At 39.8% G+C, this 23,742-nt stretch overlaps 1 protein-coding gene across 14 annotated transcripts in view; it reads left to right on the top strand.

Moving 5' to 3' along the window:
• Positions 1 to 23,742, top strand: part of HECW1 (HECT, C2 and WW domain containing E3 ubiquitin protein ligase 1) — a 266,693-nt gene that overhangs the window by 202,046 nt on the left and 40,905 nt on the right. For all 14 annotated transcript variants that reach the window (XM_040548239.1, XM_040548244.1, XM_040548245.1 and 11 more), the window contains 10 exons: positions 772 to 899; positions 4,102 to 4,223; positions 7,115 to 7,300; positions 7,925 to 8,059; positions 14,394 to 14,499; positions 14,703 to 14,799; positions 16,700 to 16,783; positions 17,824 to 17,933; positions 20,136 to 20,256; positions 21,668 to 21,781. In XM_040548239.1, coding sequence (XP_040404173.1) covers positions 772 to 899; positions 4,102 to 4,223; positions 7,115 to 7,300; positions 7,925 to 8,059; positions 14,394 to 14,499; positions 14,703 to 14,799; positions 16,700 to 16,783; positions 17,824 to 17,933; positions 20,136 to 20,256; positions 21,668 to 21,781 — 1,203 coding nt within the window. The remainder of the gene's footprint in view (positions 1 to 771; positions 900 to 4,101; positions 4,224 to 7,114; positions 7,301 to 7,924; positions 8,060 to 14,393; positions 14,500 to 14,702; positions 14,800 to 16,699; positions 16,784 to 17,823; positions 17,934 to 20,135; positions 20,257 to 21,667; positions 21,782 to 23,742) is intronic.

Here is a 23,742-nt window from a genome sequence, read left to right as displayed (position 1 = left end):
GGTCGTCTTTCTCACTGTTGCTTGCTTGTCTCTCTATTGTTTTCTCTCCCTTGTTCTGCAACCCAACACAAGCTAAATACTCAATCCCATTAATTTCCAGAAATGGATATAACCCATCCTTATGCTTTTCAGACAGCTCATGTGTTACATTCTATTCTCCTTTTCTGTGGCTGTCATATTAATTATAGCTCTTTGAGTTCACACTACCTACTAGTCTACATTCCATATTGCCTACCAAAATGGAAGTGTTCTCCCCTGGTGGCCATGCTGTATCATCATCAACATTGTGAACACTCTTAATATCCGTTACCTTTTTAGGGTTGAGCATGTGCATCCGATATTGTAATAAACAAGGCTGAAGGGTACTCAGTGCATCATAGATTATGCTATCATAAGACTAAATGAGAGCGTGAACCATGATCCACTAATATTTTTAGGTTCCAGACGTCCAGATGTTTTAAAGAGAAGCCTAGTAGCAATGTGTAGCCTAAATACCTGTATGAATTTGACCTTTGAGTCTTCTTCCTTGCCTTGCACAGTAGCTATTTGTTAGTCAGTGCAAAGTGCCATATTTGCAGAGTAGTGGTTGGCCCAAATGTGAATAGCTGCAACATTTGAAGAAGAAGAGTCCAGCATGCTTCTTACTCTGTTGTATGCTGAAGGTACAAGTATTGGAATCTTTTAAAATTAGTGCTAATTTTTAAGATAGAGAGCACCAGAAAGCTAGTCTGTTAACTAAAGCACGTTGTTCCTCTCTCTGAATGTATGTAGATACCAAAATATCCAGCGAACTATTGCAACGGAGCGGACTGAAGATGATGGTGTAGTAAACAGGGTGGAGAGAGTTCCCACTGGAGGAGGAAGTGACTCTGAGGCAGAGCCTTCCCAACCAAGCTCAGGTATGTGAAAAAAAAAGGTATTGAGGATGTGTTCAGTGCCACTCAGTGTTGGCATTCAGTTTTGGGGAGCACTGGGGACTGGAACTTCTTTATACCAGGGTGCAAAAGCTAATTGAAAGAAAAGAGGTTTAGACCTGAAGCTACAGGTACAAAAACAGATACAGAGCTTCAGTTTTTTAGCAACTACTAAGACAGACAAAGCATTTTTACTTTATTACAGTAAAAATATTTATTATTATTTGAAATTAAAATGGAGAAGGTATCTGGTTTTTGTTCAGCTTCGTAGTTGCAAAAAGACACACTTCTATTTTTGCTGCAGCGTGACTTTGATCTTGGGGCCTTACAGTTTATTATTTCTGGGCATGGCTTCTGCACTGCCACATTTGTGTGGTCACACCTGCAGTGGCCCTGGCATGGAGTATGGAATATTTATTTTTTTAAAGCTGCAGCTTTGTGATAGCTATGAGCTGATCTAAGTGTGGGTTGCCACTGAAGGAGGCACAGCTGTCTTTTTGCTCATCACCAACTCATGTGACAGCACCCCATACCAGAACAGGCAACTGATCTGTCTGAAAACTAATCTTGTTTCTTGTAGTTAATGCTCTTTACAGCAAAATTGGTTCTTCCATCTGGCTCGTTAGATGACTAGACCAGAACTGGTGCCAATATGAAGAAGAAGAGGAGAATGCATAGCAAGGGAAGGTTGGGCTGGGCAGGGAGTTATTCTACACTTCTTGGTGATAGTCATATTCCCTTAAAGCAGTTGTGAAACCATCACCTAAGAATATATATACACTTTCGGGTAAGAATTATCAGCAATTGGACTAATGCCCACTCTGCAACTTGTGAACCCACAAAAATAGCTATCTGCTTTGTTTGAGAACTTGTGCTACCAAAATGAATGGCCAGTTCTCTTCCTTTGGATGATTCTCACCCCCACCTAGGTTTGTGTTCTGTGTTGGCTACAAGAAGTAAATGTCTTCTTGTCATCCTTCTGTAAATAGCATTGGCAAATATAAAGAATCAGCACAATGTCTGCTTGAATTTTCTTAATGTTCCATGTTGAAGAATAGAACACGGAAGAACAGTGAACCTGCATTTTTTAAACAAGTTTGATAAAATATTCAATTTTATCTATTTGTTATCACGATCCCTTAGGTGTTTTTAGGTTGAAAATGAGTTTTGACTAAGAATGTTTAATGCTTGATATTAAAAATTTCTTTGCAGTCCTTTTTATTACAATTTATATAAGCCTTTTACCTACAATGGATCTTACAGGAAGAATGCAGTACTCTCTATTAGCAGATGAGATGGAAATGAGTTTCACATTGTGTTGTGGTTTAACCCGGTCGGCAGCTAAACAGCACACAGCCGTTCGCTCACCCTCCCACCTCCCTCTCTGGGATGGGGGAGAGAAACGGGAAAGTAAAGCCTGTGAGTTGAGATAAAGACAGTTTATTAAGACAGGAAAATAATAATAACAATAGTGATAATGGTACTACTACTAATAATGTGTACAAAACAAGTGATGCACAATGCAATTGCTCACCACCCGCTGACCGATGCCCAGTCTATCCCCGAGCAGCCGGCCCCCCCACCCCGGCTAGCCACCCCTATATGTTGTTCAGCATGACGCCAGATGATATGGAATACCCCTTTGGCCAGTTTGGGTCAGCTGTCCTGGGTCTGTCCCCTCCCAGCTCCTGCTGCATCCCTAGCCTGCTCGCTGGCAGGACAGAGCGAGAAGCTGAAAAGTCCTTGGCTTGGTGTAAGCACTGCTCTACAACAATTAAAACATCGGCATGTTATCAGCGCTCTTCTCATCCTAATCCAAAACATAGCACCCTGCCAGCTACTAGGAGGAAAATTAACTCTATCCCAACTGAAACCAGGACACGTTGTATTATTGCTATTTAAATTATAAGTAATATAGTCATTAAGTGTAATATTTATAATCATTTACTGCCATCACCTACATAATAAAATAGTAATTGAATAGGAATTGCTACCTAAGTATCTAGGTCTGTTTATTAATGTAATATTCACTTTTTTGTTTTAACCCCAAAGAGCTATTGAGTGTAATGTATATCATCTTAAGTAATCAGGAAATGGTCTTTGCTGTGGATATTTTATTGCTGTTAGGAGAAAAAATCCATACTGTATAAAATGCCAAGAATTAAAAGATCAAGGAGTGATGCAAACCTCACTAGAATAAGAGAAAGCTGCAGTATGATATCTTTGCTATTTGCCTTTTAATTTAAATGAGAAATATCAGAAGGAATACAATTTAGGCACATTAATCCAGATTCTAAGCCACTATAAATCAACTTAACTACAGCAGCGGGTCCAATCTGCAGTCTTAGGTGGATAGCATAATAAAATGTGTATAGGGCAAAAAATTGTGATAGTTGATAATAAGAAAATAAGAATCTATATTTATTCTGTTGATGACCTCTCCATCAAATTTCCTTGGACTGTAAATAAAAGTTTGCTTGTATTTGAAAATACCAGAACTGCACACTGAAGCTATAATTCCATGTTAGGAAGCACTTTTCTGGTGGCTGTAGAGGTCAAAGAGCTCCTACCTCTGCAGAATTCACATTCTCAAATGCTCAGTTCTGCTCCTGTGCTTCATGAATCAATACAGATTAAAAATTATCCCTTTGTGACTGCTTTTTTTTTTCCTTTGCCGTATAAGTAAACAAAACCACGGACTTGCCAAAAATAATGCAATTACAAGTAAAGGGTAGTGTTTTGCAGCAGCAACATGGAAATGGGTGGGGCAGAGGACTTCCTTATCTCAGCCTTGCTACCAGATGCTTACTGCTGGTGATCCCTTCAGCCTGGATTGGGAAATCTGCTCTCTCTAAAATCAACAGTGCAAGGAAACAGTCAGGACCTGGGTAACAGTAGTGTCACCTGGTAAAAACTGTTGTGGTCACATTGATGTTCAGAGCAGTAGATATGACCCAGAGGTTTTTAACAAACAGTATAGATGAGCATCCAGCTCCTGCCCTGCTACTGTAAACACTGCAGCACTAACCATAAGAATGCTTACAGTTTTGCCAGCAGGCTTATCTTGTTAAAACAGAGAGCGTAGGTGCATTGGGCAGGATGGTGCTGTTCAGTAAAGGTTAGATACTAGACTGTGCTTGCCACTATATTAATACAATTTTGCTGCTTTCGTTGTTTTTTTGTCCAGAGATTAGGAGGGAAGGTTCACTTTCTCCTGTGAATTCTCAAAAAATCACCTTACTGCTGCAGTCTCCAGCTGTGAAGTTTATCACCAATCCTGAGTTCTTCACTGTGCTGCATGCAAACTATGTGAGTAATTATGATTTGCTCTCTTACACTACTGCTTTCTGAGTCCAGACTCTGTGCCTCAGGCCTTCAGGTGGAATGTACACTGAATTTGAATTGTGTGGCTTGGGGCTCAGTTGTCCTCTCTGAGCACCAGACCAGGTTGGGGACAGCACAGGCAGACTGATCCAAGAAAAATCTTTCTGGAATTCTGCCTCATACACAGAGTTCCTCGAGAAGCACGGAGAAGCTCATTAATGTTATCCTTCCAGATTAAGTAGGTATCCTTGGTTTCAGGTTGGTTGATTCTGTTGTCTGTTGCTGCAGGGAGTGAGTTTGTTACCTTTGGAGCCATGTTCCTGAGAAATCTTACTCAGATTCCACCAAATCTCAGGGGAACAGAGAGGGAAAAATTATTTACTCCTGCAGTTTGCACTCCCAAGAAGCAGGTGGGCATAATGCAGTGAAAGAAATACTGACTTGAGTCAGTGTATCTGTTTTGGGGGAAAAAAAAAGATTGAAACTGAATTTTTAAATATTCAAATCAGTTCTTTTTTTTTTTTTTTAATTAATGCAATAAGTCTGTATATTTTGTTGCAAACCTGATGTGGAATGGAAAAAGTTTAATGGTAGGTCAACCAGGAGGAAGCAGATAGGGAAATCTCGCAGGGATGTGTAGTTATCAGGTTCCAGTCCTAGTTTGCCTATCTTGAATGTAGGTTCAACTAGACACCCACACAACTTCCAAATATTTGGAAAATCTTCCGGTTTGGGGTAGGGATGGCCTTTCTTTTTGAAAGGAAAAGAAAATAAAGCACTTTAAGAGTTGTCTCTGCACAGGTCTTTAGCTAATGACAAATGTCCTGTTCTGGATGTTGTACTTGTTGTGCTGAAGCCAGCAGTCCATCTCCAAGTCTCTGGCAAAGTTTATTGCCCCTGAGATTATTGCATCCTGCAGAGGAAGGGATGTATTAACTCATCTAAAATTGCCTGAACTGTGCTATGGAGTGCACATGATTTCTTCCATTGACAGGATGATATATGATAATTTATAGCTGGAAGCTGTATCATTTTCCTTTGGCGTAGTTGTTTGCAAAAGGAAGAAATGATTCTATACTGGTACAAGGAATAGCTCACAAGAGATTAGGTCCCAACTTCATTTCTCACTGAAATAAAAAAAGTAAAGAGAGGCCTTCAGTTTAAGCTTATAAAATTGTCTCTAATATGGGAGCCATAACAATCTGTTGAAACATCTGTCAAATAGTCATACAGATTCCACTTGCACAGAAATAATGGCCCACGTAACTTTTGGTTTAACACGGTTGTTATATTTTAACCACACACCCCTATTAAAATTTCAAGCTATTAATTATACCAATGAAGTTGGGATTGGAAAATGTTATCCAGCAGTTAGAATTAAAAGGGAAAGGCTATCATTTTGCAGGTATTTAATTTCCATGGAGGGATAAAACTACATTACATTTTTTGTTTCCCTAGTGCAGCTCAGAGATATTCAGTTATTGATCAAACATCAGATCAAAATATAACTTCTGTCATGGAGCAGGCTGTGAACTCAGCAACTTGCAATCATGAAGCTTTCCTGGGTTATAACCAGGTCATATCTTCAGGGCAGAGATCATATCTCTGTGATTTCACAACATACACCAATGTTTTACCATAATTAGGGACCCTGAGCTGCAAGAAGTGTATTCCCTTCTCAACACTACCACAACGACAAATCCTTACATGATAAAAATAATACTTGTAAATGTTTTATTGCATTGTAGTGGTTAAAATGCATTAAAAGTACACAGAAATTGAGAATTGAAAGCTGTTGGGTCAGATTCTCTGGGCAGATTTCAGATACAAACACTGGGGCTCACTTCACTGGAGGCGCATATCCTCCAATGACGCTTTATTGCTCAGGAAGACCAGGACAGCAGAACGTACTTTGTGTAGTATAACAAAAGCTTCAGCGAGTAATTCAGTCCTTTGCGCTGACCAATAGGACCAGCACACTCATTTTCTCTCTAGTGAAATGCTCAGAAGGCATGCAGATTGCTGTAGTTTCCTACCCTGCCTTGAGCTTTCTCCCTGAAGTAAAATATCCAGGAGTAGCCTGAGAAAAAGTGTTGACACTGCACATGTATTTTGTGGTACTGTATTGTTGATTATCCTGTGGCAACAAATACAGTTCACTTTGGCTCCTATTCTGCGGCCAGATCAACATTAATGAATGGATGCTCCCCTAAGAGATGTGTTTAATGTCCATGGTGAGATACAAATACCTGCCTCAGGGGTAGTGTTCATCTGACTCAGGAAAACATCTCCATCTGACATGCTTTTTAGTTGGTGCAGAAACAAATACTCAGTTCCAGGAAGCGATTCATTATCTTCCAAAAATAGACAGTTGAATGTGTCTGTTTCTGTCCTGTGGCTATAAAGTGACCATAAATAAGGTAACAAGCTCAGCTGTAGACATCTGTAATGCAATCCTCTTCAGTCGATGAGTTCTATCACAAACATCTTGATTTGAATTATACCATAAATGTATGTTCACAGCTCTCTTTGCATCTTTCTGGGATCATCCAGTCACACAAACAGGCTTTCTGTTGGACTGTGAAAGCCCTGAAATAGGCACAACTGCGTGCATCTTGAGTGGGTGGTGTTTTAGCTGACTGGTTTGGGAGTGCTTTAGGAGGCAGCCTATGCACAGGCTAGCTGTGCATAGTGTGGGGGATGTTGCTTACTTTTAGATGTTTGTGTAAAGCAGTCATTCAAATCAATGCGATGAGATGAAAATTGTTCTTGACTTGAACAGTATATGTTTCAGTTCTTTGGGCATATATCCCATAAAATAGCTGTTGTTTTGATATCAGAATTGCTTTTTCTCACTTTTGTTTTCCATCTCATAGAGTGCCTATCGAGTCTTTACTAACAGTACCTGCTTGAAGCATATGATTCTGAAGATCCGTAGAGATGCTCGTAATTTTGAGCGCTATCAGCACAACAGAGACCTGGTAAATTTTATAAACATGTTTGCTGACACCCGACTAGAACTTCCTCGTGGCTGGGAGATAAAAACTGACCAGCAGGGCAAGGTAAGTGTGCCAACAAAACTAATCACTTGCTTAACACAGCACACCAGCCTATAACGTCACTGGAGGTCCTTTCTTTCTTGACTCAAAACTGGTGATGGTTTGATTTAAACAATACTTGCAGCAAGCAGAGTTATTTTAAAAGCAGAAAAAAAGCTTCAGGAACAAATGCTTCAGAGCATAGCAGTGACCCTCTAACCTTCTTTGGAATATCACTCCATAGCCAAGGCAGCACTGGATTAACAAAAAGGTTTCATCTAGAGCTTAGATCTGTCATGACTGCAAAATTTGGCTTAGTGTCTGCCTCCATTAAGCTTTGCTGTGTGACTTCTGGAACTACCCAGAAGGTTAAAGAAGTGTTCCCTGGTAATTTTGTTCTCTTCTGCCTCGTTTACCTCATGGACGTTACATGTGTTTTTGAGCTATGTAGCTTTAGGCATTTCCCAAGAGCTGTTCTAGCTTAGGCTAAGAAAGTCTTGTCATTTGCAGATACCATCCATGGACATCCTTAGCAGGGGATTTCTGACACACAGTTGCCAGCGATTTTCACTTTATGATCCCATAATACTGTCAGTGTTGGCTTTCTTCTTACAAAAATAACCACTGTATATCGTTCCTGTGTTTCAGTCTTTCTTCGTTGACCACAACAGCCGTGCTACCACTTTCATAGATCCCAGGATCCCACTGCAGAACGGTCGTCTCCCTAATCACCTGACTCACAGGCAACATCTTCAGCGACTTCGTAGCTACAGTGCTGGAGAGGTAACAGTGCTAGTATCAATACAGTTCCTTTTGACAGCAATCTTCTGTAGAATTAAAAACACTTCTTACTTAAAATGTGTTTGAACAGATGTTCCTGTGGATTTTTTCTTCCAAAGGAAGTGAGGGATCTTTTATTTCTGAAGGGTTTATGTAATTGCTTGCCGGTAATGAAGTTTTATATTTTGACCATTTTCAGAATAAAATGATAAACAAGTAAAACTAAATAACCAAAGTGAAATGATATCAAACCAGATTTTAAGAGAAGAATCCATGTTTGACATGCTAGTTGTGCTTTAGTAAAGGCAAACCATTAATTATTTGTATAGCTTGATACTTCAACAGCCTCGTTTTTTTCTTCATTCCCCACTGTGACACTGTGCTCTGAAGAGGTATACTCCCTAGCAGGTGTAGTAATGCATGGTGAGGTTTACTTCCCTAGCCTTCAAATCATACTAAAGAATCTTTCATATGTTTCATGGGGATGATTTTTGTCACTGAGAAGCATGGGCGGGATGATAGAAGCATAAATCCTGTTTTGGAATTGTAGTGTTAAGGAGGAAAGAGTACTGGCAATCAGATTCTTCATACAGTTGAAGCTTTGTAAAGATCAGAGCTGAATGGGAGTAGTTATGAATTGTGGCCAAAGAATTCTCCTCTTCCAGAAAATCATCAGGAGAAATGCTTGTGAAATTAACATTGAAATTTGTTGCAGCCAGACCAGTCTGAACACCTCCCACTGCCAAAGGGGCTTGGTATCAGGAGCTGGTTAGGGTGTGAGGTCAGTACTTCAGGACCAAGGGCAGGCCATGCATAGGTTGCTTTGATGATTTTTTTTTTCCATTTGCAGTAAATACAGTAAAATATTTTCTGAAGATAGAAATGTATCAGTGTCTCTTTCAGTTATATCTTCTCTCCAACTTAGCAACTTCTGTCCGTCAGCAGCCCGCAGTTTAGTGTTTTTATTGTGACTGATTCAAGTGATATGAATGTGAAAGTCACCCACATGATGATTCATATTTGGGCCCATGTTTGCCTGGGGCTTGCTTACAAATTCACCCAGTCAAGGACAGAAACACTGCTGAGCAACTCAGCCAACCTAGCACAAGAAATACACTTGGTTCTGCAAGTGCTGGCAAAGCTGGCAAAAACAATTTGCAGTAAACCCAAAATGTCATGTACAGAGAAGGGAGTGAAAAGACTTAAATATGTCTTAGCAATGACATTCTCTGGGGAAACTGTAAACTGTTCATCAAGGCCACTGGTTTGGCATGATCAACCAATGACACAGGGCCTTCCGTCTATGCAGCCATCAGTGTTGGCACCCTCCTCTCCCTGTCTTGGTTGCCCAGGTTCCATGGCACTTACGCACCTTTGTCACAGCCAGTAGCTTCCCCTTTGGGAGTATCAGCTCCTCCACTGGAAGCACTCCCGTTGGTTTCCAAGGATTTTGGATCAGTGCTCGAAAGCCCACCATTTACAAGGAAAAGATTCAACCCTTTGCAACTTGGCCCATTTATCAAGAAATGCATGTTCCATTCCATTTCTTCCAATATATTTAGATGTCTGTATATAGATATAAATCATGTCTGTTGGGACACAAATGGGGCTTTGTCCTGGCCATGTGTCAGCTGTCTGCACTCCAGTTGGTTTCTTTGTTGAGCAGGTGGTGTGGCCTCTGGAATCTGTCACCAGGGTGGTATGAAGGACCAACAAAAATGACCACCAGTCTTGAATATTATGCACAGATGCCAAGTGAGCATGCCGAAGAGCAGAGTGGTGCAGCTTCAGATTTCTTGTGGGTGCCAGAGAGGGCATAGAAAAGAGCTAGGATAACGAGAGGCAAAACTTTCCTCCCTGTCCTTGCACACACACAACTGACATCCTGCCCAAGTGCCAAAACGGGTCATCAGAGTGTTTGTGTGGACCTCTCAGGGACTTTGTGACACCGAGTGATCAGCTGAGGAAATAGTAGATAAAAATCATAGGCATATTAGCCCAAAGTGGAAAAAAGAAATAACCCAGGTTCACACAATCAGCAATGGCTTTGAACTGAATCATCATGAAGAAATGATTACAGTTCTAAGAAATTATGGTCTCAGTGCTCAGCAGCAGACAAAAAGAAAATGCAATGCCTGGAATTCTTAGAAAGTGAATAGAAGTAAAGGATTATTTTATTCAGCAGAGAACAGGCATCGCAAAAACTAACTGTTGGAAGTAAAATCAAACCAATTCAACTGAAATAAGGCAAGATTATTTAAACGCAGTGAGAAGAGTTAACCATAGGAACTAATGATTTACATGGTTATTGTGTCCCCATTTCTTCATAATTTCAGGCCAAAACATAGTCCTTTTCTGGAGGATATATTCCACGCAAAAGCCAGTTTTGTCTAACCATCAAGTTCTTGATCTCCTTGTCTAGGTATAGTGCAATAGGTAGGTTGTTGCGATCAAGTAACAAATGGTGATCACCTGCTCTGCCTTCCATGACATACATGAATCCTATAAATCCTTGTGGCTAATCTTGCCTAGTCAATATAGTGACTAGAATACCTTGCATCACTACTAAAGAATTCAGTTTTAGCATTTCATATATAGTTTTAAGACTGCTTCATGAAATTAAAACATGCAAATAAGTTTCCTCAAATATGTCAGTTTTCTTTGCTTTATGGCATTTAAAATCTACTCTCAGTAAAGAACAGAGATAACAATTGCACAGCTTTGCTGTAGAAGGCTAGCTGTTGTTTTCCAAGTCCTTTTATTCAAAGTTTATCCAACTATTAACAGGTCAAGCAGAGATTCAAACTGTCTTTTTAACTTAATCGATATGTGGTGGGTGGGCTGTAGTTGTTTTTTGTTTTGTTTTGTTTTGTTTTAATTAGAAAAATTATGTGTATAATAATACCCCATTTCCCTCTTCCAAGAAAGCATCTACTTCATAAATTATTCTGTGGTGTTTATGCTTCTCTCTATGTTGAAGTATTCTCCTAAATTAATTACCTCTGTAAATGCTTTTAATGTCCACCTGTGTAGATTCTTGATATTAAATGGCATAATATGTTATGGACAAAAATGCTACTTTTTTAAGGGAATCAATATTTTAGAAAGGAAAGTTGATGCTACTTTTGGTTACCTGATTTTTGAAAAAAACCTTCCACTCACTCTCAGGGACTTTCAATCTCCAATGGAAGTCACTAAGTACGATGAAAGGGTAAAAATTTTAAAGACAAAAAAGAAAGAAGCAGGTATCCGTAACTGAGCATCAAGAGTTTCTGATTAGTAGGAAAGACAAGATGTACAAGGATGTAGCAGTATATAAATCTCTTTACTGACCCAAACCACAGAAAGCAAGTGGAAGGACCCAAATATGCAGGAGCCTCTCAAATCCAGCAGTGATATAAAATCCAGGAAACAGTATTTTATCAGTGGAAGGCTCCTGTGATAGGTTTGGACTCTCCAGTCCGGTTGCAACATCCCAGAATCAATTGCTAAGCTGTTAAACTGTGTCTATAAATCTGTCAGATCACCCTGCACTAGGTGAACCAGGTCACTAAGTCATTAGAGGGGTCACTCTTTTTTTTTTTTTTTTTTTTTTTTTTAATACAAGAATACTGTGCTAATCTAAATTAAATGATTCAATTAGAAAGTCAGGACAGACAAGGCGTTTGTAATTAAACACTGAATTGAAGCAGTCAATTGTACTGTATTAGCTAAAAGATTAGAAAGAGGAGTATTAGCAAAATGGAAGGTAAATAGTAAATAGACGGCTGGGAATTCTCCAGTTGTTTTGCCAGAGGAAAATTGTTTACAGTTGTAAATGTGCAAAGACTAGGATCCAAACATAGCATTAGCAACATCTAATGATGGTGATGAAGAGAAGTACAGCACCACACAATTTATTCTGTTCAGGTGCGTACAGAACTGGGTTCTTACAATCCAGTCAACTTTAACTGTTAAACCGGAGTAGGAAAGGGAAGCGGGGAGTGAAGGTTTTCCTTCGTGAGCTCTAGCCACATTTCCTTTCAAACTTCCTGCTTCAGGAGAATGTCTTCAGACACACAAACTAACAGCACTGGTAGGCTGGCCAAAAGAAAACAGAACAAAACAAAAAAACTAGTTTACATGAGCAAGGGGAGGATTCAGCCCCAAGCTAGGCAGAAGTACTCTGCAGTTGTCATGTGTCAAGCGTGCTCATTTTTGTGGGAGACAAGGGTTTAACACCTCTGTTATCCCTCCCTTCCCCCCTTCCTACCTTCTGGTCAGTATATCTAGGTGTAGCAACAGGGGTGCAGGATTTCTATTTGTCACACATGAGTCAGAGATCACCCTTAAAAACAGGCTCACCCCCTGTCAGCCCTCACACACAAGCTGATTCTACAAGGGCCTGGGGAGAGGCCTTCTCGCCTGACCTCTGGAGCTCCATGAAAGTGGAGAAGCTGAGCACAATGTGATACCTTAGGATGTGCAGTCGTCCTGCATATCCTTGCTAACACATCCTGCACATCCTTGCTTGCACATCCTTGCTAACAGCTGACCACAGGGCAGGCCAGAATGTGGCCCTCACTACGCTGCCAAAGACAGCCCAGGAACAGCTGTGCCCGGAAAGGCTCCATGCCCACTGTGGCAATGGTTTATAGGGCACCCCTTGTTCCTACACCTCCTCCTTCTTCCATAGCAAAGAGTGAATGCCGTGAAGAGCACATGGTTCCTGCCAGTGTGGATGCCTCGGTGACAAGGCGAAAGCTGCCTGAGCTAAATTTGCAGTGTCAGCTGGGCCATGGGGGTGTGAGGAGACAAAGGGAGAAGGTGAAAAGATTTAGCCCAGAACAGAGGGCCTTGTGTCTTAAAATGACTTTAGGACAAGACTTAGAGTGCAAGCCAGTGGGAGCAGAGAGAGTATACCTCAAAGCTGTTCCTTAACAGGGTTGGAGAGGAGACACTAGTTTCACAGCCAACGCTTTCATTACATTTATGCAGCTTTTGACAAAAATGTATATGCTGCTTAAATTGCATCAATCCCAGTGGCATTCATTGCTGTTGCAGTTAGTACATTGTGTATGACCTGCCTGAAAGTTCAGTCATAAATTGCCTGTTTTTAAAGGTGAGAAGGATTGGACCAAGATTAGCACATCGGTCCATTAAGTACTGCAGGCTTGACTGTTCTCCCTGATGCTGGGATAACTCTCTGTAGTCAGCAGATGTATAACAATATAAAATGGGTACAAGCAAAATCATAACTGAATCATAGAGCAAAATGTTCACCATGCACTTTCACAAGTTTTGTGTTTTCAATTAGAGTACATTTAATTAGCATCATTAAGATTTTTCATTGTTTAACCTGCATATTGATGCGTATCAAGTGCATTCACTGGCATCTTGTTACACATAAACTTCTTATGCTTTATGTGCTCCAAAGGCAACTTGCCAGTCACATTTAGCTTCTCAATTTTCATTTGTATCCAGTTGGAAGACTTGGCATTTGGCCATAGCACTGAAAATGGATTGGCACTACTTGCTTGGATGCAGAGCTAAGCATTTAAAATATTGGAGTTGGGGCAATTTCTTCCTGAACTGGTTGCCAAGTACTACAATTTGTGCCATGAGGAGGAAGCCACCATCTGCCCAGTAGAATGGCAATTGGAATTCGTGCACATCTTGTCCTCGTATAGGGTGTGTTTGCACCAATTTTGTAGTGGTGCTTCTCTGTTGGCTTCCCTGAGGCCATATTCTGGAGGAACACACGTGTGAGGGGTGGGTTCCCTTCAGTTTGCCCAAGTCCACATGCAGTTACCCAGAAAACAATGATTTACTGAAGACATTGCCAGACCTCATTGTTTGTCTTGTATCCTTATATCTAGGTGTTTTCCCACCTTCTATTGTATCTGCCTTCTTGACATGAATCCCTCCTCTAGATAGTGTATTTAGGACAGTGTCATTCTTCAAATTAAGTGCCTTAATTAAGTAACGGTGATAAATTTCCTCTTTACTTCTCCTTTTATCTACTTTTCAGATTATGTTCTTTATTCAGTATATAGGATTCAACATTTATTTCTGGTCACGCAAGTTAGGCAGCCCTCCTTTAGGATAATATGGCCTTTCTTTGACCTGTGCTCTACCTAGGTATGAGGAACACATCATTACCTGACTCTTCAGCTGGCTGAAGTGTAAAGCTATAATTTTCATGCAAATGTTCTGTCCTTTAGTCAGTCAGCGTCATGGGCCATTCTAGAAAAAAAAAAAAAAAAAAAAAAAAAAACAAGATCAGAATCATTCTTACCAACTGATGTGCTGCCGACTGCCAGTTTGCCCATTCTTTCCCTTTCTTCCATTGTTGTAGGCCTCTGAAGTCTCTCGGAACAGAGGAGTTACTCTGTTGGCCAGACCAGGCAATAGTCTTGTAACAGCTATTCGAAACCAGCATCATCATGAGACATTACCTCTGGGTAAGCCACGTTTCCCTTTTCTTTTCAAAGCAGTGCTCACAAAGACGCTTTTTAGATCTACTCATCAACCACATGCACTGCTTCACGTTGTCCTGTGCCTCAATTAGCAGTGCAGTCAGCGTGCCCCTACATAGTCACAGTGACGTCCAGAAGGCCCCCACAGTGCTAAATAAAGCCTCTGTATCACTTTTTTGCTTTTCCAGCTTACAATGACAAGATTGTTGCATTTCTACGCCAACCCAACATTTTTGAGATGCTGCAGGAGCGTCAGCCCAGCTTGGCCAGAAACCATGCACTCAGGTACTGCTTTGTTCCAGACTGCTGACGCCAAGTTCCAGAAATGATTTCTTGTAGTGTAAAAAGCAAATTCTGGTAACTGTAGTAAAAAAGATGAACTTAAGTCCTATGCAGACCTGTCAGTAAATGTTATTGAATAGCAAAACCTGTCTTCACCTATAGTTAATCACCTTGCTTTTCAGAAGATAGGATTAAAATAATGTTTTGATGGAATTGAGCAGCAAAACCCCAGTAACTTCAGCAGAACCAGGATTTTACCTTGTGTTTGGATCTACACACATGCCATGGACGTAGTCACCCTAGATTTTATGAAGAAATAGGAACGTTGTGAAGTAGATTATACTCCTGTCTTTATTCTCATGACTTAATGGTAGTCCTTTCCAAAGTAATTAAATTATAACTTTCTTTTTCTTATGCCCATTCCTTTTCTACCAGGTGTAAAAAAAAAAAAAAAAAAAAAAAAAAAAAATAACCAAAGCCAATATGATTTAAAATTTGTTCTAATTCCAAAGGTTAAATTAATTGTTTTGGCCTAGAACCTGAGTTGATGTTAGTCTCAGCAATGCCATTGTGCACCAGCTAAGAGTTTGGCCCAAGGGTTTAGTTTGCCCTGTGCAGTAAAAAGTGCAGCTGGGGGCTGGTAAAAAAGGGAAGGAGGAGCAACAGAAAAGCCTTCAAGATCCTGCAGTGCAGTTTCTGCAGATAGCCCTCTTGACTTGTTATTTACACATGAGGGCCAGACAAAGAGTTCTTTGGGTGTAAGGATTAGACTTGCTTCCTGGAGGAATTAGTACATGCAAATAAAAAGAAGAGAAAATGAAAACTGCTGCCTGTATTCAAGATGTACATTTCTGTAACTGAGAAATTTTTATCTTCACCATCAAATTATTCCAGACTGTTTTTCTCCTCAGCTGTAATTTGAATTCTCATTTCTCAGAGAACAGATGATGCTTTTATCTCCTTTTGAGCAGAGAACAAAATTGACTAGCGATAGGGACTAGACAGCTTAGCCAGTGCGTAATGAGATTTGTAACAGGATATCGAGCCCTTTGCCTCCAGGTCATTGCTTTGATTATAGCTTAGGTTAGGATTAATCCCAAGCTACCATCTAATGCTCATATAGCAGACCTTAAGTAAACTCCTAGGAGACAAATGTCCATCTTTTACAGGGCTTGAATCTGCAAAACTTTACAGCCCCAGCCAGCAAGGTTCTAAAGTACATCCTTGACTTGAGGTAGAACCCTTTGACTTGATAATACAATAAATATTCTTGGATTCTGCGGTGCTTTAGAAACACACTTGCACATTGGGGTATATCTCTGTATTTTCCATGGTCCTAATCTGTTAATAGGATCCTATCTTATGCTTCCTGTCCTTGTTAGCATTCACTTGAAGCAGCAAAATGTATGATTCTATACATGCACCATGTAACTTCTGTTATCAACCAATATCAAGTACATGTTAAAGTGCTATTTGCCAGCTAGAACTGGCAAGTAAGAGTAAAGCGAGTGGTATTACGTGAAATTCTGTTAACGAAAGCTGATATGTTAGTTGTAGCCTTAAACACGAAGTCTGTCAGTGACAGTAGCTATAATGCTATACATGAGCTTTATAATAGCTTTATACATAAGAATATTCTGTTTTGTAACATATGGTATAATTTCTCTTGCTTTAAGATCAGGCAACTGAATGATATATTTAGATTATTTTTTACAACTTTGTTAGTGAGTTTAGAGAATGAACCAGGCAGTTAAGATGTCTGCTATTTTTGTAAAGAGAGAAACGGGAACTGGCAAAATACCAAGGAATAATTATTTTATATGTATCTCATGCCTTGATTATGGCATGTTTTCTTCCTTTTCTTCTTTCCTTTCTACGCTTGTCAATAATATTTATCTTTCAGGGAGAAGATCCATTACATTCGGACAGAGGGTACACATGGGCTTGAAAAGTTGTCCTGTGATGCAGATTTAGTAATTCTGCTGAGGTAATCAATTTGTTCAAAAACATGATATTGTTACTTACAGTACCAGAGAAGTTGGCTGGCTCTTTCTTAGCATAACTGGAAAGATTTATTAAATCTTCTAGGCCATTTATAATTAGAATAGATTCATGGCTGGTGATCGTCACCCAAAATAATTCAGCCAACATATGTCGGTCAGTTCTTACTTCCTGGAAGGCAGCCTCCATCAGTGAAGTAAACTCCATCCCCAGCCAGCTCAATCAATATAGCTGTTACCATCAAGTAGCAGATAAAATGTTAATATGTTTCCTTTTAACGGCAAAAAAATCTTATTTCCTTTATTCAAAAGGAAAAATAAAATATTTTCTTTTACAATACAAGTAAATAATATAACTGCTCATGAAATTGCTAGTTTTACCACAGTGGTGCAGCCCAGATATGCAGGGCTATGTCCCACTAATGAAACCTTGAGGTACAGTGAATGTTGTTTGGATAATGTAGATAAGGCTTTGCTTTTACTGGGACTTGGGAGCTTAGTCTTTAAGCCCTAACTGCTTTTGTTTAGCACAGTTAAGAACCTCTTTGTATTTTCCTGGGCTTACATGGAAAATGTTGCATTACCCAGCAGGTTTGGGTATGCTGCATAGCACTACCTAGTATAAGAAGTTATTCCCATCAGCTTCACCTGAACGGTCACAGAGCTGAGGTATACATGACCAAATACATGACCAAAGAAAAACAACCTGTAAGACAGAAGTGCGTGTCTTTGTTTCTCAGTTCTAAATTGTAGAAGTTGTCCACGTTTACCACATAGTCTCAGATCATGACATTCTATCAGTAAATTGAGGCACCATCTTAGCATGAAATGTCTAATAAAATTTATTGTGCTCTTCTTTGTTGCTGGTGACCATGCTTCATTTGGGAAACCTGTGGTTTTACAAATCCAACAATTCAGAGATTTACCCAGACTTACAACTGCAGCAGACTTGCAATATACTGCATGTTTACATTCCCTCGTGTGATGAATGTGAACCAAACTTCTTTATATCACTTTTTACATGCAGCCTTTTTGAAGAAGATATTATGTCCTACATACCACTGCAGGCCGCTTTCCATCCTGGTTACAGTTTCTCTCCTCGCTGCTCACCCTGCTCATCACCCCAAAATTCTCCAGGTAAGGGGATGGGGAGAATAATACAAAATCTTGCATTTGTGGTATTTCTCCTGATAAATAGGAAGGAACAGACTGAGGAAAAGGAACACACTGAGAGCCAGCATAACAAACAAATTCCAATGCCCATTCCAAGTCTGACCCAAGCTGCTTCTTTTCTGGATCAGTTGTCATTGCCGTTACATGTCTGCTGAAATGTTAACAGTATTTAGAACAGAGAGATCAAAAATTTCCCATATGGAGGAACGTATTTTACTGATTTTCATATGGTTGGGAAGGATTAGGGTAGGAAAAGAATAGCGTAGTCCAAGTGTAACTCTCACATGGAAGCACATTTATGTTATGTGACAGGAGCAAAGAGCAACTTCCAAATCAAAGGTTTATTGCAATATTTCCAGTACTCCTATAAAGTTAACTCACCTCCACTTTGTGCTCCAAATACTTCACCTCTTCCCAAGACCCATCTATTTTAAGACCTGAGGGGATCATCTTGGTCATCTAGTCTGACCTCCCGTATTGAGACCATTAACTTAGGTTTGAAAGGAAACATTTTTTCCAGAACGACATGCTGTCTGAGAAGGTTATTTCCAGCTGTGGTATGTCTCTGTAGTTATTGTTTATGCTATAGAAATTCAAGGAGCTAATGTCTCCCTTTTGCCAAGATATACAACCCCCACCGCAGTCTTGCTGCATAGCTGTGTCCAGTGGTCATTTTGAGAGAAATAGACAGAAATGTGATCTGAAGAAATCAATTTTTGGCTGAGATTTTAAAGCATTCATTTAAATTACCTGGTTTCAAACAAAATTAATGGACAAGAGATGTCCAAATCTGAGAGGTGGCTATGTAAAAATCGATTTTTTTTTTTTTTTTAATGTGAAGAAGCTAAATGCTCAGCCTTTGTCTACAGAAGAACTGTTTTGTCAGAATGTCCAGTTGTCATTAATGAGTTTGAACAGCATTGTAAACACAGTTCCTCTCCTCTACATCAGGACAGATCATAAACAAGCCTCCTGCAAGACAAAATATAAGTATTTGGCAAGAGCATGGCTTACAGAACTGCACTGGTCTTTATGTGTTCTTGAGAAAAGACAAGAAGGGCAAATAATTTCTGGCAACATGCTGTCTGCTTGCTTATTTCTGCCACTGGTTCCATAGCCCATGAAAAAAACCATTCTCTTATGTCATGGGGCACAAAAAATCTAACAAAAGAAAACAAGTGTCCTGAGGGATTCTCTTCACACAGCATGTAAATACTCCTTTCTGCTTTACCAGCAGAGACTATTACTAACATCTTTCCCTACCGGCAATCATGATACTTTGTGCTCCCACTAAATGTGGGGTGTTTTTTGTGTGTTTTTTTTGCCTTCCTATGGAGGATTGTCTGCCAGATTTCTCATAAAAGAGCTTGTTTATATTGTCTTTTCTAATGAGAAAGGGAAATGGGATTTCATGGATCCATTCTTTGACCCTTTATGGCATGGCACTGCTTCATATAAAAGAACTAATCAGCCACTTTGAAAATGCAGATTTCAAAACAAAACAGGTCCCAAATTGCTGCAAATCTGCTGTATATGTGAATGTATATGTAGCATTTCTTGCTGACATAAATCCTTCTCAGTGCCACAAAGGGTTTTTGTGTTGATGGCTGGAAGTGTTTAATATACAGTTAGATTAACTCTGGGAAACCCGATTCCCAGCTTGACTGGGGTGCTAGGCTCCAGATAGAAGCACTGCTTTGAGCTCCAGAGGTTTAATCCTGCTAAGTAAGGGCATCTCCTATACTATGTAGAGGAGAGAGATCTCTTAAAAGTGCAAAAAGGAAAGAAAACCTAAATACCAATGAACATGAGTCGGAGTTACGCATGTCACTCTTTCTCATGCTTTTCTGATACTTGAATTTCCATTCAGACCAATGACAGTTAAAGGCTCAGGCAACACAAAGGCACACACAAGGACAGTTTAACAGTTCTCTTAGTGAAGAAGATATAGACACTGGAAGTCGTCAGAATCACTGAATTGTAGGATCTTAAAACTCCATTAAAACCAGGTAGACCAAAATTAATACTGAGTGCACAAAATCCCTAAATATACCTGTAAAAAGTTCCTAAAGTGTTGTTAGTGAGTTGTGTCTGGAAACATCAGCTGCATGATTTGGAAGAATGTAAAGCCCTTGTACCTCAGAATGCTGTTCATTTTCTCACCAGGACTGCAGCGAGCAAGTGCAAGAGCACCCTCTCCATACAGGAGGGACTTTGAAGCCAAGCTACGCAATTTCTATCGAAAACTTGAAGCCAAAGGATATGGGCAAGGTCCAGGTAAAATTAAGTGAGTATTATGACAAGTCAGTCAAATAGTCTAACGTGTTGCAGCATTGTCTTTCATCATTATCCATGAATGAAGACACTGATAGGAAGTGGGAAACACACCAGAGATTGTATTTCATGTGTGAACCATCAGGATCAGATAAGAGCGTATCCTTCAAAAGAATGACCTTCAAGAAGTTTTTGTGGAAGTTTTATTTCTTACAGATTCATACTCTCTTACCTACCTATTTAACAGGAATGTTGGTATTACTACCTATAATTCACTAGTAGGAAAATCATCCATACAGGCAAATGTCCACGGTAATTAACTAGACATTATTACCATCTATCTCATTGTAATAATATAGTAACTCCAAATCCTTTGTATCTATATATTAATATAACTTGGGACCAGAGTATGACCTTATAGAAGTTATCCCATCCCATGCAGTTTTAACTTTCAGTAGTTGGTTATGCTGTTAGCCCTGTTGGATTTGAACTAGCAAGATTTCTGCCTGTCTTCACCTATTTTGGGGATCTCTGTCACTTGGTTGTGGACTTGGCTTCCCAGACAGCTTAGTAGTTGGCTTGCAACTCTGTACCTTCTTGTGCTTGATTGAGTCATCCTACTTGGCTAAAGGACTATAAGTTTCTTAGGTATTTCCTGGGCATCTGGTTGAATTTATGCATCACTTCGGCTTCTTACCAAATCACATCTGTTGTGGGGAAAAAAAACCTGAAACCAAGCAATTTATTCCAGGCAAACGTCATCATCAAAATATTCTTACAGAGGTTGGGAGTCCTTGCTATTGGTTATGCCTTTCAGTGTCCTGCTAAGTGGGTTCAAGACATACATGAAGTACATTTCAGTATGTCTGTCTTAAAGCGTCTATGACATATGAACAAGAAAGATTTCTTAACACAGATGGTGTTTAAATGCACTATTCATTAAGTTGTTTTAGAGGCTGGCAGGGGAGTGAGAGGTGTGTTGTACAAGGAGAGGCTGATACTCCTTTTGTTTACCCTGCTGCAGAAGCAGTAATTCCATGCACATTCACTGGATTAAATCCGGGAAGTGTTTGAGGCCAATCCCAGAATGCTGTGACCTTATATACACAGGAAACTGACAGCCCCCTCCACTATCCAAATTTGAGTGTAGAGGTGTTGAAGAGAGCAGAGGGTGTTAGCAGTAGAGCAACACTTTGAACCTAATCACAGCTTTGTGAAGAAATTCATCTTTGAGGCATACAGGAAAGCTTAATGAAGCAACTCACTGAAAACCCGTACTGGTCAAGTAGCTGTGCACCAGCAGACACAACTTTATTTGACTTCTTCGAGACTGAGTCTCTCTTTACCAGCTCTTGTTTACCTTCAGGCTTACAGACTCACACCATACTGAATCATCAGATCTCTATTTCTGCCTCCCTTTGCAGGTTAATTATACGGCGTGACCACTTGCTGGAAGGCACCTTCAACCAGGTAATGGCATATTCACGCAAGGAGCTCCAGCGGAACAAACTCTACGTCACGTTTGTTGGCGAGGAAGGGTAGGGAACCACTAAATGCTCTCAGTTTTGAAGTAGCTGTTACATTGCAAAACACTTACAGAGTTGACTAAGGCTGAGCCTCTTGTTACATATTGTTTTTACTTTAGTTCTTGTTTTACCTCTGAGCAAATGGTCTATCTTAATTAGCTCGAATGTTTGTTAAAATATCAAAATAGCAAAAATGCTTCACTTTCCTGCAGCATCTTCCATTTAGATGTCTCAAAGTGACAATTTAAGCAGTGAAATCTGATGTCACCTTGTCGCCTTGAATATTTTGACTAGATGGAAGGCAAAACTGAACTAAAAGCCCGTGGTTACACACTGAAGCACTCTCATAACTATAATTAGAGACCAGGCCTTTACCCCTTTTGTTACTCTTCCTCTTCAAAATGAATCTGGTTTTGGTTCAAAAAAATTTTGCTTTGCATGCCATCTAATGATCATTTGTTGCCCATATGTGGACCTCTTGTTTCTGGCTGAAGTGAGAAGCATGAATGCTGTTAAAAGATTAGTCATAACTGTTTAATTCACCCAGTTGGAAGCTGAAAGCAATAGAAATCTCTTGAGAAGGCATGTTCTCAGGAGACTTTCTGCCAGCCCTACAAATTCCAGAACAATGTATGTATGATAAGCAAGCCACTGACTTTTTCTTTCTAAATCTAAACAGAACCTTTCAAAGCCATCCCATCTCACCCCAAGAGCTACATTGTAATCAAGGCTTAATCCATATCCTTTATAATGGAAAAAAGCATTGTGCGCGTTTCCAGTGTTCCATATAACAGAGGCTTGAAATCATATTTTCTAATAGTTTTGTATATAAGGTTTCATTTGAAAAACAAACAAAAAAAGACAAAAATATGAATAGGATTTCAGTTTCAAAGTTACTAAAACAGTAAGGCTCTGGGGCATCTCTCAGCATGTCCAGCAGCTGCTGACACTGTAAGCTCTGAGGTGGCATGTCAAATGAAGAATTCTGAAGAGCTGAGTTTATATGGAGACATGTTAGGTCCAGTGAAAATAAAAGTCACCAGTCTCTCTTTAAGTTACTCAGAGACCTCAGTATCAGGGGTTTTCTTAATTCTTACTTTTTATACTCCATGGATTTCAATATTATCTAATAGAGGTAGTCTTTTACAGCTGTTTTGCCGCTGGCTTGCAAGTAAATCATAAACATGCAGCATACCTCAGTTTGCATTTTTGGAATAGTATTCTAGTATTCTAACACTGTCCAAAGTCATAATGTTTTCCCCACATCTCTAATAACTTTTACTGTGTATGGCACAGTATCCTCAGGAGAAATCATAAACCAATTTGATTTGCAAATTCATTCATTCTTCACTGATTCATTTACATCTGAAGATACACTCCCCCAGGGTTTCTGCCGTTTAATGCTAGTGTAGGTTCTCCTGGAGGGACTCCAAGATAGCAACTCCCCACTGAATAGTTGATGCTGTATGGCCACATGATGTTGTATGGGCAGAGCTTCCTATGTGTTTCAAAGTTAAAATGACATTGAAAATCAACTATGAAGGCTTTATGATGAGTTAATGTTTTGCCCAGAAATGGAATATCTGGTCCCTCCTTGGAGGTTTTTGATTATAGGCAGGTGTTGTTTGCAGTTCTTTTCTCCAGCCATCGGCACTCTTAGACCAGTGTTTTAATGTCTATTGAACCAAATCTATAACGTGGTTAGCACTAGTGGTTCAAGTGGGCTTATTGCCATCTCCTTTTGCTGTTGTTGCTTTAGGCTCACCCACATGATCCTAGGGCCAAAGCTGCTGAAAGAGAACAGTACTGAATCTCCAGATAAAAAGCATAGAAGATGGGTCTGCCTGTCCTTTATCATCTTTCTAGTTGCACAAATCAATCATTCAAACTCTTGTGATTATGCTTCCGTAACTTTGAATGTATTAGAAAGCATACTGGCCCAGCTGCAATTTTCCACTTAGCTGGCATTTGTT

Source organism: Cygnus olor, chromosome 2 (assembly GCF_009769625.2).
Source record: "Cygnus olor isolate bCygOlo1 chromosome 2, bCygOlo1.pri.v2, whole genome shotgun sequence".
NCBI lineage: Eukaryota > Metazoa > Chordata > Aves > Anseriformes > Anatidae > Cygnus > Cygnus olor.
This window is presented reverse-complemented; position numbering and strand designations above follow the sequence as displayed.